Source organism: Triturus cristatus, chromosome 2_2 (genome assembly GCF_964204655.1).
Source record: "Triturus cristatus chromosome 2_2, aTriCri1.1, whole genome shotgun sequence".
Taxonomy (NCBI): Eukaryota; Metazoa; Chordata; class Amphibia; order Caudata; family Salamandridae; genus Triturus; species Triturus cristatus.
Window position 1 is genome coordinate 76160000 of NC_140582.1, and position 19068 is coordinate 76179067.

The window sequence follows — 19068 nt, forward strand, 5'->3', positions numbered from 1 at the left end:
CCATGTTGTTTGATTCTTATCTCTAGGGACACATTGCCTTATCTATTCTTCAGGCCAACATGGTCCCTGATCCCGCAATCTGGACGCCACTATATGTAGACTATCTAAGTGATAGCACCATTGTACCCACAGTTTCTAAGATGAGATGGAGTGTTATGGGTTGTCATTGAGTGGTCTGATGCGATGTAATTTGATGAAGCTGACCAGGTGTTGGAAAGAGCGCGCAGAGCAAAAATAATTTGAAAATGGGGATGGTCTTTACAAATACTAACTCCAAAACACAATACACACAACAATCAACTTTAAATGAATGAAACATTGAAAGCTTACTTCAATGTATAAGAGTGGCGAGTTAAATATAAAAAAAATACACATCAGCTTCTAAAATTATGATGAAACATGGATTCAATGAAGGGAAATATTATTGTCCAAAATCTCCAAGAATAAGGAGAAAATACACAAATGTGGACACTATTCATAGAAACAGACAGAACCTAACATGATAGAGATTATCCTAAAATAATAGAATACACCAATAAAGGTATAGGTTTCAGCATCTATTAACTCTTCTGCTTGAACTTTTTTCACCAATCTTATATATATGTGCAAACAGTACGTCTGAAAAATCTCTCCCCAACTGGTCTATATTGAAACTGAGTAGTGACAATGTACATTTACCAACATAAACCACTCTAGTGCAAGAAGATCTACGTAGCAGTGGGCTAAACGTTTTCATACTTAGTTACTATGACTATTTATGTCCAGAGGGCTTACTTTATTAATGGCTTTAATTCTAGATCATCCCCTGGGATGCATGGTCCTGCTAACATGTTGTGTAGCAAACATGCAACATAGTTTTTCCTCTCTTGTCATATGATCTGAGCTTTCAGGACAAAGCGGTCTTGTGGGCTGCACTCTACCTATCAACCCTACCCTCTGCAGGCCATTAGTTGTTCTTCAGTTGCAATCCCACAACTGTAAGTAACACAACCTCTTCCTCTTCGTGGGCCTTCAGGTTTCAGCTTCCAGAAGCTGTGATCCATTAGATTTGCCATGAATAAGACTTTTATGTTTTGATCGAACGCTGATGTTTTTTGCAGAATTCTCTTGATTGATTTGAATTATGATAAACAATACACATGACATTTGAATGTTATGAGCCACAGAAATCCACCATTAGACATTCTGGAATAAATAAATATCCATCCAAATGAGCAAGGAGAACAGAAAAATACATTTGACTATCCACTAATCGTGGAATCAGTGTGTAGGGTGGAACTCATGGGTACTAAAGTGAACAAGGACTATACCAGGTTCACCAGGAACACAAATTGCTTTCTAAGCACTTTTGCCAGGTGTATGCAAAGCAGGGTTAAGGATTACACAGTGCTGAACAGAGCTACGTAGAAGGGGTGGAGTGCCCTAATCTAGGGTTGAAAAGCAAAAGTGTGTGAGTTTGGAGAAGTATTGTACAAGCAGGGTTTATCCTGCCAATAAATTGTATTCAATTTGGCCAAGATTGTACCTTAGCAACTCAGTTACGAACAACTGCCACAATTGTTTTAACCAAAGTCTAAAGTGCTATGGGTGGAACCTCTTTCTTTACACAATAGCGCTATCAGTTATTGGCCATGCTTAGTGTGTGAACAAGAAAAGGCCAATCTTGGGATCCAATTTCCTGGAGTAGGTTGTTGCAGAAGGCCAGAATAGTGACCTTTGATCAGCATGAATCAGAGCCCTGAGGGTACCTTTAATGTTTCTAAGGACCTTCTTCCAGAAAGCCTGGATAACAGGGCAGGACCACCAGACATGAACTGGAGATCCTCCATCTCCAAGGCATCTTCAGCATCTGTCTGGAGAGAAAGACACCATGCAGATGCACTGTCATTCTGTATCATAGGAACCTCATATTGTATGCTGACTCTCTATGGGAGATTCTCCAAAATGCATTGGGGAAGTCTGGCCAGAGTGTGATCCACTTTTAAACTGCAGGGTCTCTCTTCAACTCTATTTTCTATTTCTGTTGTTATTGCCATCTTCTGACTGGCTCACCTTGACTCAGGGCCCCAACAAATGGAAATAAGCCTTCTGGAACCAGAGTGAGAACAGACCAGTTTTTCAACGCATGTGATAGGCCTGGTGACTTATAGTGCTTTAGAAGTGTGCAGTGGAAAAGATGGCAGTGGTGTTGCTTATCTGATTCAAGCATATCGTAATCTGCCTAGCTCTGCAGGGATGATTTAATACTGTCCTGTCAGAACATTTCTGCTAGTGTTCTGCACTTTTCATTTCCCAAATGCTCAAACGTGTCTCCCTTCACAGGTGTATCAAAATCAGGATTATGGAGAATCGGAATATGCTGGCATCAGAAGGAGGTTAGATCACCCCCTTCAACGATTTCATCCCATATTTCTAGTCCAGATTTAAAAAGGGTCGACAGTTAGGCTTTATGGTGTCGATGCGTGGCTTTCCATAACCAAAGTAAATCCCATAGCGAGAGCCGTATTACCACCCAATCCCTGAAGAGCAACTTCTTATCGCTCCCTCTAACCATCTACTCGAGAAAGACACCGAGATGAAATTTGTCGCTCTGTAGTGCTGTAGGAGGTCTGGACAAGCTACCCAACCTCTGTCCCTAGGGGTCATCAGAATCTTCCTTGAATCGTATGATTCCCTACCCACCACCCCAAACAAATTTCATCAGGCGCCTTTGCATGGCCTGTACTTCAGTTAGGGGGATACCTACTGGGATTGACTGGAATACATATAGGATCCTAGGCAATATGTTAATTCTTAGAATATTATATAGGTGCTAGCAGGGAGATACAAAGGTGTCTTCACTGTCTAAGGTCTTTGTAGATATAATGATGGATAACTGGCCAGGTGGCCTCATTCCAGCCTGCAGGTAAGGTTCAGCAGGAGGCATCTAATAGCATCTGTACCATCGAAAAATAGAAGAAAACTATAAGTATGACACCCTTTTTGGGAGATGTTAAGGTTCAAGAATTCTGCTTTTGGTTTATTGACTTTGAAGCAGACACTCGCTCAAACTGGTCAAACTTTCAAGCATTGCCAGAAGGTCTATGAAAACAAGCAGAATATCGTCCAATAACAGAGAATGTGTTTCTCTCCAGCACAAGTGATGCCCTAGATGTCAGCTCTGGACTAGGTCCACATGGGAAACAGTTCCACCACCACAGAAGAGTGGACAGTACTGCCTAGATTCCCTCTGGAGGAGGGATGGCAAGGACGAGATGTCTATTTACTAGAATAGTCACCTTCGGAATGTTACGTCCTACTAGGGTCCATCCAAACATCTTTTTCCCAGGATGGAACTTCCAGCCACCCTATCAAATGTTTTTTTCACATCCTAATAAGAGGAGCAAAGCAGGGAGTCCCTTTCTGTCAACTTTGTTCATAAAATGGTCTATTCATTTCCCTTGCTTATTTTAAGTGAAGTCAAACTGGGCTGCCTCAATCAAGCCTAACAAAGTTTTCTAGCCTATTTGTAAGGATTTTTATTAAGATTTCAGGATCTGTGTTTAGGTGTGCTTTTTGGTCTGCATAGCTCCTGCTTTTTCGCTGGCATAGGGAAAAAAAAAAGAATTATAAAAAAGCAGTCAGCCTGCGAGACCTTTTGGTCTCCACCAGGCAAAAGAAACAGAGGACACAAGCCCCCAACACGATACTCAATGCATGGGTTTTTCCTGGTATAGTGGGTCACTACCGGTGCAGAGACTGCAGTGTCTGCCACCTCACCCAGGCCACCAAAACACTGCACCTGGAGACAGGGAAAACCTGGTTCCAGATCAAACACACCAACTGCAAATCATCGAATGTAATCTACCTTATTACATGCATGTGCGGTCTACGCTATGTGGGCATGACTAGTCGCAAAGTAAGAACATGTATCGTAGAACATCGCAGCACAATACGATGCAAAAAGAACATAAGCACATTGACAGACCACTTCATACAGGCAGAACACACACCCAAAGTCCTGAGGTGGACTGTGATAGAACAACTTGATTGCCAGAACCCCACCAACAACAGGATACTTTTACACAAAGAACAGCATTGGATATACCGACTTTCTACCCACACAACGGGATTGAACGATAATATCTCGTAGAATAGTCTGAACTAACGCACACCGGCATCAGCATGAGTCAGCTAGTGAGCCCTGTGCACAGTTTGCCCTACGTAAGCCCCGGAATAGCCTGAACCAATGCGTGCACTAGCACCTGTGTGAGCACCAGTGCGAGCCTGGCATACAGTATGCCCAGTATAAGCCCCGCATATCATGAACATCACACATGTGACGAAAGTCGGATCCATTTGAATACACATTAAGCACTAATCCCCCTCCCCGTGCATGATTTTGCATATACACGCCATGAACACTGCGCTAATAATTAGGCATCATTTTAAAAATCTTTACACAAGACCAGGATCACCGTAGCCATTTTTGCCCAGATGCCAGGTGACAGACACCCAGTGTCAATATTACAATCTCTGTAACTCACATTTTATTTCCCCATGATATCGCCAATGTGCGCTATTGCAGGAGACACTCACACGCTTAGCCCTCATGACAGCGATAGTCTTTCTTCCAGTTTTGTGATATAATCCTTACAAAGTCAGCCATCATATTTATTTACACATCGTGTAAATAATTTGTAAAATTCATCCCTTTGAGACTTTTTGAGAGTCCACAGTCTCAATATAACTTTACGCGTAGACAACACAACACGTGCATGCGTCTTTTTTCTCTCTTTACTCCCTAGGCGCTACTCTTCAAGCAAGATTGCCGGCACCTGGAATCATTCCAAGTGTATTTAAACCCTTGCCCGGCACCAGGCACACATCATTGGAGTTCCATTGCGGCCGAAGTAGGTACGAAAGCGGGCCTCTGATTCTGAAGAAGTGGGTCTTTTGACAACAGGGGGTGCCTCCCGAATCGATGACAGCGGAGTTCTCAATCCTCAAGACACATAAGTCTTTAAGTGAGCTCTGTACTTCTTTTTCCTTATCGCACAGTGTGTGACAATAGGTCGGACCCCCACAACGGAACTTATAGGGCATTTTTCACATAACTTCTGAGTAAGCATCATCGCCATTACGTTACCTTTTATTTATATTTATTGATATGCACCATGTATACTACGCATCGACTACCACATGGTACCGCATACAAACAAAGCGTTTAATACATTCACCAAAACACCATGCTCCGTCCTCCCTACGTTATTACCCGTGTAGAGCACGGACACCTCGCTCCTAAAGTCACCTTTTACATTGTGCTGCAAATTAGCATCTCTAAATGTTTTCTGGTTGTATGTTTGTCGTGTGTTTCTCTTTCCACTCAGGAATGCACCGTTAGAGGAAACTATCCTCTACCACATAACGCACTTTAGCATGTGCGACACATGGATGGTCTTGAATATACCACTTTTTTAGACCACCAACTTAACACCCATTCACATAAGGTCCTGACGAAAGCCAGCCAAATAAAGAGAGCATGTCTGAAACATGTTGACCATTAAGGATATTGGAGTTACTAATAACCTCCGTTGATATCCACTTCTTGCTTTTAACTACTGCCTAGGGCCCAGACATTAAAATAACCTCTTTTTGTTACTTGGGACCCTCTGGGCAGTTTTTTTTACTCATATCCATTCACTTGCACTGCACACAACCTGCTCCGCTGTATTCAGGCGTTGAAGCACACCCGAGGTACACTCGGTACCTTGAGTGGGACCCAATGATGAAGCATGTCACCAATTAGGTTGGTGAGTGAGGGTCTTCTAAAAACACAAATGTGTTTCCCCTGTACAAGCATACACTAGGAGCACCGACATTAAAGCTAGTTCTCCTTGATTTACACATAGGGATAAGAGTCACATCAGCCTTGCATATGGTGGCGGTTTCCCTTGTGTGCAAGATATTATAGAGGGCGGCAAGTGGTTTACTTAGCCAGGCGAGGAAGGTCTTATAGGACATCGGAACGCCATTGGGTCTGACATCTTGTTGGGGTGCATGGATTTTAGGGCATTGCGAATCTCAGATATATCTCTGGGCTTAACCAAGGATCCTCCTTCACTACCCCGACAGCAGGCAACAGGCATCCCTCTAGGTTCTTGTCAAATATCCTCCTGACTTTCCTTCCCTCATGAACTGAGGGACTGGAAGAAGGCATGTAGGGTCTTGTGCTTGTCTTGTTAGGAGAATGATCATTCGGCTTCTTCTGGTGATGTCTGTAAATGTAAACGTTTTAGCCAGGAGGGCATCAATCTAGTCTCCGTTCTCACAAATATTAGAACCCAGCATTAAAAAGGGTGTTTCTGCTCTGTTTGTTCTGTAGACAATAAGTTGACCCCTTACCATGGCAAGATGGCACTGAGTTGTGTAAGAAGTATTCCACTTATCCTCAGCTTTCAGAGCCCTGAGCTCTGCTGTGATATTGTTTGCAACAATCTTAAGTCCCTAGAAATGCCACGAATGGCCAATCCACGCATTGCTGTCTTAAAGGCATCTCAATTGTGAGTTTGAGAGGTGTCAGAGGAAGAGTTAGCTCAGAAAAATACATTAATGCCCTTTGCCACAATAGCTTCATGAACTGAGTTTTAGAACAGGCTGCCCACAATCTCCATTTTCACTTCCTTGTGGACACCTTTTTGTCCCATATTGTCTCTACGTGGGTGTGATCTGAGATCAAAATATCAAAGATGTCCGCTCTAGCAAAAAGCTGCAGCAGAGAGTAGGAGATGAAAATATAATAAAAGCATGAATTATATTGTTGGGAAGTTAGAATGGCAGGTGTAATCAATGTAATCCAGATGGAGGTACCCTCATGCTCCTACAAACCCCATGTCATCCAGTTTGCTCTTCAGCCTTTGTGGATTCGGTCAAGCTCAGTAACCAAATGAAAGTCTCCCCAGATTTCGGAATAGTAAGATTTACTAATGCCAACTCCAGTGTGTGCAACAGTAGGGAAGGTGTTGGAATAGTAAATCATACTATTCCTTAGTCTAGAGCGCCAACTAGTGCAAGTCGTCGTAACGAATTGAGTTGTAATGGCACTGCATTGTAACGACTGCGCCGTGATTGTATCGCGGTGAAAAATCCGTGTTAAGGTTGTTTCCTGTTGTAAACAGTCTATCCATTGGCAATCCCTCTGGGTAGCATTTCAAACTATTTTTTTCGTCCACTGTGCCACTTTAGACAGAGGTCCTGCTTTAGGATTCAGCATATGGAGTAAAGGCAGACAAGTTGGTGGAGGACTTTACTGCCTTTACTCCCACAAAATGTAGAGATGTCTGCCAGCCCAGTGGACTTCTCTTTACACTGACAGGAACCGCAGTCAACCTTTTTTTTTACTGTCTCTCACTACCAGGATATACCAGGCGGTGATGGGCCATGTAAAAAAAAAAAAAACACTTTTAAAAAAAGCTATCCGACTTCCCACTTTAGATAGGGCGGATGGTTGAATGGCTTTCTTTCAAGGCCCTCTACTCCATTGGGCCCTCGAAGGAAGTTTTACACTGACTAAGTTAAATTTACTCAGTCTGCGTAAAACCTGCCTCAAAAATCGGGCTGGTGGACTTTGAGTTTGGCAGACATAGTACTCAGTCGCAACACAGTTCCTGTCCGCAAAACTCTAAATAACCCCCAGAGGCATAACTAATGAAAATCAGTACTGAGCCTACTCCTAATGGGAACAACCCAGTCTGAAAGTGTCACCTCAAACATTCACCCTGTGGCTCACTGCTTTTTTCGAAATTTCACTGACTAAGCTATACCCCTGATCTTGACCGGAAGTCAGTATCAAGGTTTGCAAAACATTTTTGAAGGGAATGTCGACCTCTCCTGAGCCTTAAAGGAAGGAGGGGAGAAGAAAAATTCCATAGGTCTACTACAAGGGCCTCACATTTTTCTTCTGCTGAATGGTAGTTTTGATAGGAGTTCAGCATGCCTAATTCACAGTGCATGCTCAGGCTGTCTGGGTAGCTTGGTTTGGAGGCACTCCAGCCCTGTGTCACAGGAGGCTCTGTGAATAATGCACAACAAAGAATAACTTTTATGGACTAGGCTTGTCACATCACCTGGGTTGTGTGGCAAAGAATTATATTTTTTACTCAAAGACACTTTAAGAGATTGCTGCAAGTGTATGCCTGCCTGACTCCGACCTGCACCTAGATTCTTCCTTCTAAACACAGGTAAGAGAATGTCTATTGTGTTAATCTGGGGCTCACATCACTGTACTTCTGAAATATGAGGAGTAGCATGTAACAGGATCTGACATTCAGCTACCTTAATGATCACATACTGTCAACTAAGGATAGGATGTCCACTTTGGTAAACTGAAGGTCAGAGAATCGTACCTTTGAAATATGAGATATAGCGTATAATCGAAGACGTCATTCAGCTGCCTTAGTTGCCAAATGCTATCAAATTATGTACAGCAATTTGTCCATTTTTATCTGTTGTTCATGGTGAAGATTAAGTCAAGAAGATAGATAAAATGTTTCAGGTAAGATATATATCTTCTTTTTGAAAAGCTCACACTTGCAAATATTTCTGGGTTTTGTCTAATAAAAAGATAATACTCTGCTTTCATTTAAAAGTGACCCTAAGACTGCTTGATGGTAAATAAATTGTGGAATTTATTGCTTAATTATATAGTTACGTTATGTGCACACAGCTTTATGGTAAAAGGAAAAAAGCATAAAATGTAAATACATTGTAAACAGAAAAAGGTGAAGACAAGCTTCTCACATATGACAAATAAAGAGAGTGAAACTGTACCTAGAGAGATCAGGGCGTGGTGAATTTCATTCATCACATTTTTATAAAGATTCTTCTGCCACTCATGCAAAAGCTTCCACTCCTCTTCAGAGAAATAGGCAGACACATCGTGGAACGATACCTGTGTTGTAATCAGGAAATTATAAAACAATTGCTCAGGAACACCATAAAGTAAAACAAAATAGAGACTGAAGGCATTATAATTTCTAACACATTTTTTGGCTGATTTAATTATTTGGCCTTCATGTTAGTTCTGTGTGTGTATGGGTGCGCAAATACATAAGTATAGTGAAATTCATATTTGAAGCAAAACGGTATGCAGATTAATAAATTGTGATCTTTGTAAAACACGGGTAAGTGGTCTAACACTATCACTGTAGTTTAGTAAGGAAACACATGTACAACACACACAAGTTTGTATTTCTATTAGATTTGCAGGAAGGATTTTGCCTGTAAGGTTTACCAAAGGTTCCCACATTCATAACCTTTAAATATTAATGCAATGTTGGACTTTCTGGATACCATCATATTGTGTGAATGGCCATACAGAGTTTTGTAGCAATTAATACATTATTCAGGCTAAACTATAACTCTTATGCCATGCACACCTTTCTGCCCTTCTAAAAAGAACCCTGCACTTTTACACAAAGACTCTGTCACTGTGCCTATCCTTCATGATATATGGCAAATAGCAGAACAGGGCAATACCATGCTCTCAATACTACTTAACTGCATGATACGTTTAGAACGCCTCTTCGGGTGGGTAAAGCCATATCACATGCATGAACCATATTACATTACTCTCTGGAGATAGATGAGGCTATGTTTACACACCAAATTTGTTTTAAAGAAAACAGATTGTATTAAACCACCGGAATAGCACCAATCCTCCAGATTTCTTGGCAGTTCATGATCACTTCTTTTTGGATGCTCACTTAAAAATAAAAGTTTTTTTCAAAATAAAGGTTTTTTTCTGATTCATAAAAGGTCAGTTTTCTCAGACGTGTGAATGAGGTTATTACGGACTTGTGGCGTGCAGTCATTGAGTGTATGAAACCTACAAACGTAGCACCCAATTTGGGTTTTGTGAAATTCTTGATGCGGTTTGTAAAACAGGTTTCTCACATTCCATTGAACAAGATCTAGAATAGACACGGTTTGTAAAATGGCGTGGTTGCAATGGTTCCTCTCTATTTGCTCCGTAATTCTGCAGTACAGTGGTTCTATGACTTATCAGATGGATAGTTTGTAGTGCGAGAGCTGACTTCGAACTCTGGCTCTGCTACTTATAGGTTTATTCTATATATTGTTATATGTATTAGATGCACCAACTCCAGTGATACTGTAAAGTCTCAAAAAATAATCATGTAAAATTGCCCGTTATGTTCCATGTTTTGCACAGTACTTACTACTGCACTTTATCTTTTCATATGCTCTAGAAGCCCTGACTTTAAAGATATCCTTCTGTCCAAAAATATGATCCTGTGTATTTGTCCATTATGTTTTAAGTTTGAACAGCACGTTATGCACTTTGGGGCCTATGCATCAACAATGCCATTTGCGATTCCTTATTAGCGAAAAATAAGGAATCGCTAATAAGGAATAGCAAAAGGCTATGCATGTAGGAATCGCTATTCAAATAGCGATTCCTTAATATTCCTTATTACCGAATCGGTAATAAGGAATACCTACCCATTCATTCCTATGGGCTTGGAGGCCCATAGGAATGAATGTAAAGCCAGTCTGTATTAGCGATTCGGTATTACCGAATCGCTAATAGCGGGAGCACTTTCAAGGGTGCCAGGGTGTCAAAAGGACACCCTGTTGCACCCCTGAAAATGATATGTGCACATATGTTGCACACACACATGCTCTAAGGGCATGTGTGTGCGCAACATGAAACTTTGAAAAATGCACAAAAGTGCATTTTTCAAAGTTTTTGCAAATTACCATGCAGTTCATCTTCATGGTAATTTGCTCCCCCTATTAGCGAAATCGCTAATTTTTTAACTTTGATGCATTGCATTTAAGGAATCTCACTTTGGGATTCCTTAAATGCAATCGCTATTTAAGGAATCGGTATTTAAGGAATCCCTATTTAAAGAATCGCTATTTAAGGATTCCTTAAATAGCGATTTCTGCTTTTGGGTTGATGCATTGGGATTGGGTATTTTTTACTTAATACCGGGAGCTATTACCGAATCGGTATTTTACCGACTGGATTTTGGGTTGATGCATGAGGCTGTTTATCTTTTAATAACCACAGGAAGTATTGACCCTAGGGACACTGCAATGCCCTAAACAAGCATTGGCAAAGCCGATATTTTATGCCTATGCAAAATCTATTAGCTTTGTGTTTTATACATGTTGCACAGCAGTTGACCTGCTATGCAAACATGGCTTAAAGTGAGAAAAAAAAGCGCCACGACGCGGCCAGCTTTGACCACGTCATAGCGTTTTTTTTTCTTTAAGCCATATGTTCCAATCTTACCAGGACATTTATAACAGTACATTTCTGATTTTGTCTGCCAGGCCGTGTGTACGAGTCCCACCTGTTTGAGAACGAGACTCTCGATCTGGATGTCAAAGGTTTTTACACAGCATGAGTTAATGAAAAATGTATTTGCTTCTTAAGTTTTCACACCTTTTTTGTTAACACAGTCCACTACTGCCACCTTCCAAGAGAAAATGCAAGGCCATGGTGAGGGCGAGCTACTGAAAAGGCTGACTGAGGTTCCATATCACCCTTGCGCTAATGTTGCAGCAAAGCTGAAAACAGGTTGTCTCCTGTAAAATTTCACAACGTACCTGTCACCTTTTGTACCCATAAGTCACCTGTAGAAAAAAGGCGAGAAGGCTTATCTTCTCTCAACTTTAACCTAATAATGGTATCAACGTTGCAGTGTGAATCTTTCCTTTTGAGGTAACATGGCTGATATGATCTAGTGTCTCATTTATAGTTTCAGTGCGTCCAACACATAGCAAGTTTCAACAGCGACAATAGTTTGTTTTTAAAAACTGAACACAAAAATATTCATACAGTTGTACATCATAAATAATTTGGATATTTAATAAAACACAGCAAATATACCTTACAAGGTCTCGATAAAACCATAAATTATAAAAGGCGCAAATGTTATTCCAAGTGATCTGCATTAGTTAATGAGACTAAGGACATTGGAGGAGGGCGGATGATTAAACAACGCCATGGGAGGAGGTCGGGCAAACAACCGTGGGAATACAACGGATAGTGCTTTGGTGAAAAAGATGAAAAAGGAGTAGCTGCTGAAGTCTGTGGCCAGTGGAGGGACACTGGCCACCAGAAGCAGTGCTTGGTGCAGGCCCCGGCACGACGACAGAAGAGATGAAGAGGTGCTAACCAGCAAGGAAATGAGAGTGACGTGGGAGCCAACCAATCAGAGAAGCACTTTCTTTTTGAAATATTTAATCTGAAATGAAACTTCAATCTTTGACCTGTTTAAAAACAGCTTGCTGCAGTATGTGGCACGTGTTGTCTAAACTGTGCCCTGTGCTTAACCAACCTAACATAAGCCACTGGGACTCAACATCTGCGAACTGTAGCATGTGGGAGACAGCCAACGGTAAGTAAAGTGACATGGGAGCCAGCCAACGGTAAGTAAAGTGACGTGAGAGCCAGCCAATGGTAAGACAAGTGACGGGGCCAGCCAATGGTAAGTAAAGACAAGTAATGGGCGGGTTCTAAGCCCCTTCCAAGTTTTGTTTTTAAATACAAGAGATATTGCAAGCACTGTGCAGACAAAACGTAAAAATGACAAGGGGTTATTGTCCAACATGCTCCAAGTTGGCACACACACCCTATGCACTCTACGTTTTGGGATGTTTATACTCAAGACTAAATGATGTAGACTAGGTCAAGACTTACGACCTTAATTAACATGCAAACATTGAATGTTATTGTTTATGACTCTTAAAAATACACAAGCTCAGACAGGGATTCAAGCTTATATGTGTACTGAAAACTAGTAATGTGATTAATCATTTTAGCGAAGCCAGCATTGCTCCTATGTCACATTTTATCACCAATCGGGGTTCTTTTATATAGAATGTTGTTTTAGTCATGTAATAGTTTTAATTACCTAATGCATGGCAATAAATACATTTGATATAATTTTAAATTTGAAGGGGAAAAGTTGGTATAAACATGACTACGCTGGTTTAAAAGATCCGATTCATAGGATTCATCGATGATGGGAGTGCAAGATTATATACTAGACACAATTCAGACTGCCGTGAAATAACATATTACACAATTTTTGTGATGTAGATATAAGTCATATTTAGAGATGATTATCTGATAAAATCTTAACTTTTAGATATGATGTACATAGATGTTACTACTTAATTTGGTACAGTACTATTAATGGAATAATTACCATGTTTTCCTTTTTGTAATTACTTTGTTCTGTTATCCTGGTTAGAGTAAATATTTGAACCACAATGAAATGTATGAGCAACGAAAATATTTAATAACGTTTCTCAAACAAATTCTTGTAAGATATGTGCAACTCTGGGGATAGCTCTGCTCTCTTAAACCAATACCTGTAGGATCTGTGTCCCTTGAGGTATAGTTCGGCTGGTTGATGTATGAGCCTAAGTTCTACATCTCTTATCGACTACAGTTGGGTCTCTGTTATCTGAGAGCCAATAATTTCTCTGTGGACATATTTATTAAGTTTTTCAGCATTTCTGAAAGAGACTTCTAGCCACAGATTCTTCACCTTCTGAATATTCCCTAGGCATATGACTGGATAAGGAACCTTTTTTGTAGTACTGAGGTGTTCCAGAAAGAGGCACTGTGTGGCTCCACACAGACGCTGTTCTGTTACGGAATGACATGCGGGGAATATATAGGCACCTCTCCTGTGCATCACGTCAGATCCTTTCTGTTTGTACACTTAGATGTGGATCTGGAGCTTCTCTTATCTCTCAGATATTGAATTTTGTCAGCTAATTCTCCAAATTTTTCCACAGTGGGTAAGGGCTGTCACCTGCTAAGTCGACAGGTTTATCGGCCCTGTAAGGACTTTTACAAACAGCTATCTGTGACAGACCCCCACCAGGTTTGCTTGTAGTGTTTGGTTCGGGCCACCACTCCAAGACCTCCGGCGACACTTTACATCACCAAGCACAAGGAGATACAGCGCCGTGACTGCTCCAATGTCTGCTCCAAGTTGAAAGCTCATTCCCAATCCCTCTCCAGTTCTGGAGTCAACAAAACACGCTTGAGGCTGGTCTTCATCGCACTCCAAATCCTTATCCTCGTCATTAGATGATGAAGTGGAGTTCCGCTACTTCACATCATTCAATGGTCCTGTTCCTGCTTACAAACTCAGCTAACGTCAGAACAGATTCCGCAGCTGGTTATGAAACAACGCAATGTCAATGCTTCTGTGCATTGGAGTTTCCAAGGCATCTCTCCCTCTGAGACATGTTCTGCCTCAAGAAGATCAGGAGAGACCAAGCCCAAGTCATCCTAGTGGCTCCGGACTGGGCACAGAGAGTATGGCATCCAGAACACCTGGGCTGGAGCATCTGTCCTATGATCCGGCTGCCCCTCCGAGAGGATCTGCTGTTGCAGCAGAATGGTCAGGCTCTCTCGCCTTTGCAATCTCCACTTTCGTGTGGAGATTGAACAGCGACAGCTGAACACGTTTGGCCTTCCTCCAGAGGTGGTTGATGTCCTCTTGTCAGTCAGACGCCCCTAGACAAAAACTATTGTTGGGACAAATATGTGCTTTGGAGCAGCACTCACCAGCTTAAACTCTTCCAGGCCTAACTGTCTGATCTTTTATTATTTGGTCTGTTTCTTGTCCAGTAAGGCCTTAATCTGGGCACAATTAAAGGTTATCTTTCGGTCGTCTCAGCCTTCTTACGGTTGCCTGATCTGCCCTGTTTATTTAAATCGCCTTTTGTGATGCATTTTTTGATAGTGTTGAAACATATGTTTTCCCCATCTCCGTTTGTGATGCCCCAATGGGACCTCAATCTTGTCCGTACATAGCTGATGTGTATTCTATTCTGCCACTCACAGTTGTCCTTCATGTCTTCTCACTATCAAAAACTGCTCCAAGTCACCATCTCTTCAGCACAGCTGTGAGTGAGCTTCAGATTAGGTGTTTATACTTCATACACCACCTTCTTAACCAATAAGCTGGTTCTGGGTATTAGGGCATCCTTTCTCCCAAAAGTTGTGATGCCGTTCCACGTCCGCCAGTCCATCAGTCAGCCGGCATTCTAATTGCCACCTCATCCCACTAAGGATGAGGAGAGGATCCATTGTTTGGACCCTTAAGAGAGCACTCAGCTTCTACATCGATAGTACCAAAGACCACCAGGTGTACAATCATTTTTTTCTGGGGTTCGCCGGAGCCAAAAAAGACAAGGGTGTGCAAAATCATATCATCTCGGGTTGGATGGTGCTCTGCATTAAGATCTGTCATACTCTGGTGAAGAAGTAGCCTTCTAAAGGACTGCGTACCCATTCCACCAGGGACTGCATACCCATTCCACCAGGGACTGCGTACCCATTCCACCAGGGACTGCATACCCATTCCACCAGGGACTTGGGGCCAGATGTACGACCATAGTAAATTGCGACTCGCAATTTTGCTCGATTGCGAGTCGCAAATTGGGAGTCGCAATTTACTATGTACTACAGTGTAAGAGACACCGATTGCGATTTGCAATGGGGTCGCAAAATGGGAGGCTTGTTAATATTAATGAGGCACTCTCACTTTGCGACCCCATTGGGAATGGCTAGCCCTCCCAGGGATGGTGGCCTGCTGGGCTCAGCAAACCACCATGTCTGGAACTGCTTTTAAATAAAGCAGTTTTTTTTTTTTTTTTTTTAATGCAGCCTGTTTTCCTTAAAGGAAAACGTACTGCATTTAAAGGGAATGCAGTGGTCCCTGGGACCACTGCCTGCCCTTAAAAAATATTTCTGCATGCATTTGCAAAGGGGAAGGAGTCCCCTGGGTACCCCTTCCAATTTGCGATTGCATTACCACCTACTTGACATAGGTGGTAATTTGCGAGTGTTTTGCGACCGCAATTGCGATCTCAAAACATTCATACATGGCTCATGAGTCGCTATTAGGAAGGGAATGCCCCTTCCTAATAGCAAGTCGCAAAACCTATTATGTGAGTCGCTAAAAGATTAGCGACTCGAAAAATAGGTTTAGTACATGGGACCAAGGTTTATAGTGTGCGCAAACTGATCTAAAACCGGTTTGCGCCTGCTAAAAACCATCTGGCCCAAAGCTGTTAGCACGAGGCGTCCTTGTCCTAGACATCTGCCAGACAGCTAAGTGGGCATCTCTCCGTACGTTCAAGAAAACTATTGTCAGAACAGCTAAGTCCACAGAGAAGGGCATTTTGCAGTTTCATCAGATAAAGCTATCTCCATCTTTTTCAGTGAATTACCCTATTTATACCATCTTATGTCCCTCTGGTAATAGGGAGAACTACCTTCAACTTGTAACTGACCTATGCCAACCCGATCAACTAAACCTGCCTTAATATAACATTTCCAATTACCAAGTAGTCCATAATAACATAGCGAGAGTGTTTGCTGCAGTGGAGTCCTAGGAAACTATCCCCTCAACCCTAAAGCCATCAATCTCCTGCCCGTTTTCACTAGAAACACCTTTGAGATTCTCTGCATGACACACAAGTATAGCATTTAAGTACATCAACAACAAAATGCAATACTACTCCACCAGAGACGATGTGCCCTACCCCTTAAAACAGTGGTCTTCTGCAATACAGTCAACGACCCCACTTTCAGGAAAAAAAGCTCATTTTACATTTTCTTTAGTAGTTTGTGCACCTATGCCTTGCCTCCTAACTAGTAAGCACGGTGGGGCAATTCAATTTGCAAGCCATTGTTGTATAAGAATATAGTAGAAATAAGCAAAGGTAAAAAGGAAAAATAAGACACCAAATCTTTTCTTGCTAAGCAACAGTGGTATGTAACTCCATTCTAGGTAAATTTGGCAAGTCCCCCATCCATTCACCACTGCCGGATCGAGCTGAAAGCTTGTCTTTTCAAGGAACACCTTCTCAAAATATAACCTCTCTGCTGTTGAATTCTCAGAGAAGCACCTCACTTGCCTCACCCCCATGGTCCCTGCACTCTGCTCCCTCCTCAATTAAATCTACCTTACCCTTTGTGTCCTTGGTCCCGAGTCTACTAGGAACAGAATTTCATGAACCACTGTAACAATAAATATTACGAACTGGTGGAGAGTCCAAAAAGAAAAAACATAATTACACTGTTTTACTTAAAGAACAATTATGTTTATTTGTTGAACATCTCAATACAATATAAATTTCATTTGTTCTCCATTTTCATTTTGCAAGTTCGTATCTTCACTTGGAACGTAAAATTACTTCCAAAATCCAGTGTTGTAGATCTCAAGTCATTTTCCATTCATATCAAGTGCAAGAATTGTTTTTTTTAATGTTGTACTGCCAACGTGTTTCGCGGCACTCCATAACCTTACTACGGTATTATTATTTTTCCTTTTTGAACTCTCCACCAATTTGTAACATTATTTGTTACAGTGGATTAAGAAATGTTGACACTAGCGTTGTTTTTCCAGGGATTTGCCAACCTGGTGCATTAAATTCAGCAAGGCCGTTATTGCCCCCCAAAAAAACCCGGTTTGGGCATTTTTACTAGTCTACAGAAACACCCTGCCTTTCCTATAGTCCTGTCTCCCTTACACCTCTTCTTCTGTGCATCCTACATCTTTTCACCCATCTAGTCCGCTTATATTGTTTATTCCTTTACAGTACAGGACTCCATTGCATTACATGTAGGTTTCCACAACATAGAGAGTTACATATAGACATAAACATTTTATTAATTCTTGACAAATTCAGCTTATTGTTTTGTGACAAATCTAATGTTTCAACGTGAAGACTGAGTAGGGAGAAAGGAGGAGCGTAATTCATTTGCGTACTTAGAAATTACACAAGATGTGAATGAATGAATGAATGAATGAATAAATAATCTTTATTGTTCAGTAAATTAAAATGTACTATTTTATCAAAACAAAAACAAAAAATCCCAATTTTAAACCAGCATCCAATAAAATCCATAATTTACATATATCAAAACAGTCTTCATTCCTTTGTTATAATTTTATTTATTTTTTTACGCACCTGGGCACCCCAACCAGGACCCGGTTAAAAGAAAATGATATTTAGGGAATGAATCATACATGCTAACATTTCTAAATCAAGGACTCGGGTAAACCAAGATCAACGTCACGTAAAGGGTATTTAAAACGAATACACAATGTAAATATCACATGGTAGGATTGCTATTATGAATATTCTAAAAAGGCCAGATGGTGCCTTAGCTTAATTTAAAAATTCCACACTCATGTACACATGGCCATAAGAAGGAGTCTGCATGCCTACAATATAATAGCTTTGATAGATAGTGCAAAAGATACTCTTTATAAAGTACTTAGTGCTTAGCTTTTTCCCCCAGGTATTAAACTACTAAACTTAAAACATATTAGCTTGACATATGCGAATGTTCTGGATAGAGGCGCTTCGCGGGTTTAAAATTAAAAGGAATAAACAATATAAGTCATTTATGATTAGAACACCGATTCAAATCCTCAAGGAAACAAAACAATATGCTTGCGCTAATTATAAAGTTCATCACTCTGACCATACTGGAAAAGGCAATTTACAATCAAATAACTATATTAGTGCAAAATACATAAGGAAAAGTGCTTAGTGCTTGATCTGGATTTCAAATCAGCATGCTAAAAACCACCAAAATAACAACCATAGAGATAAAAACTGCAGAAGTTAAAACCGTTATTACTATCCTAGTGTGCTTGATCCAAAGGAATAATGCTTATTTGTTTACTTAGGATCTGCTATCATGCGACTCAGGAATAAAAACAAGCATTGGCATAGCCAATAGGTCTCGCCTTTGGGACCTTTTAAGTGTTTAGCCATGCAACAGTTGCATAACTAAATACTTATAAGGTCCCAAAAGCGAGACCTATTGGCTATGCCAAGCGGCCCTGCGGCCGCGAAAGTGATCACGATCAAACATCAAAGCGGCCGCGAAAGTAATCGCGGTCAAGCGCAGCGCGCTCGCCCGCGAACATGCACTGTAGCTCTAGGCTGGCCTGGTAGCACTTTTTTTGGAGCCCTCTCAATAAGTCTCGCCAGACCAGCGCATGCGCT

The 19068-nt window shown here is 41.3% G+C and overlaps 1 protein-coding gene across 1 annotated transcript in view; it reads right to left on the bottom strand.

The window, feature by feature from the left end:
- Positions 1–19068, bottom strand: part of LOC146861885 (uncharacterized) — a 49036-nt gene that overhangs the window by 26023 nt on the left and 3945 nt on the right. The window contains exon 2 of the mRNA XM_085641063.1: positions 8809–8929. Coding sequence (XP_085497189.1) covers positions 8809–8929 — 121 coding nt within the window. The remainder of the gene's footprint in view (positions 1–8808; positions 8930–19068) is intronic.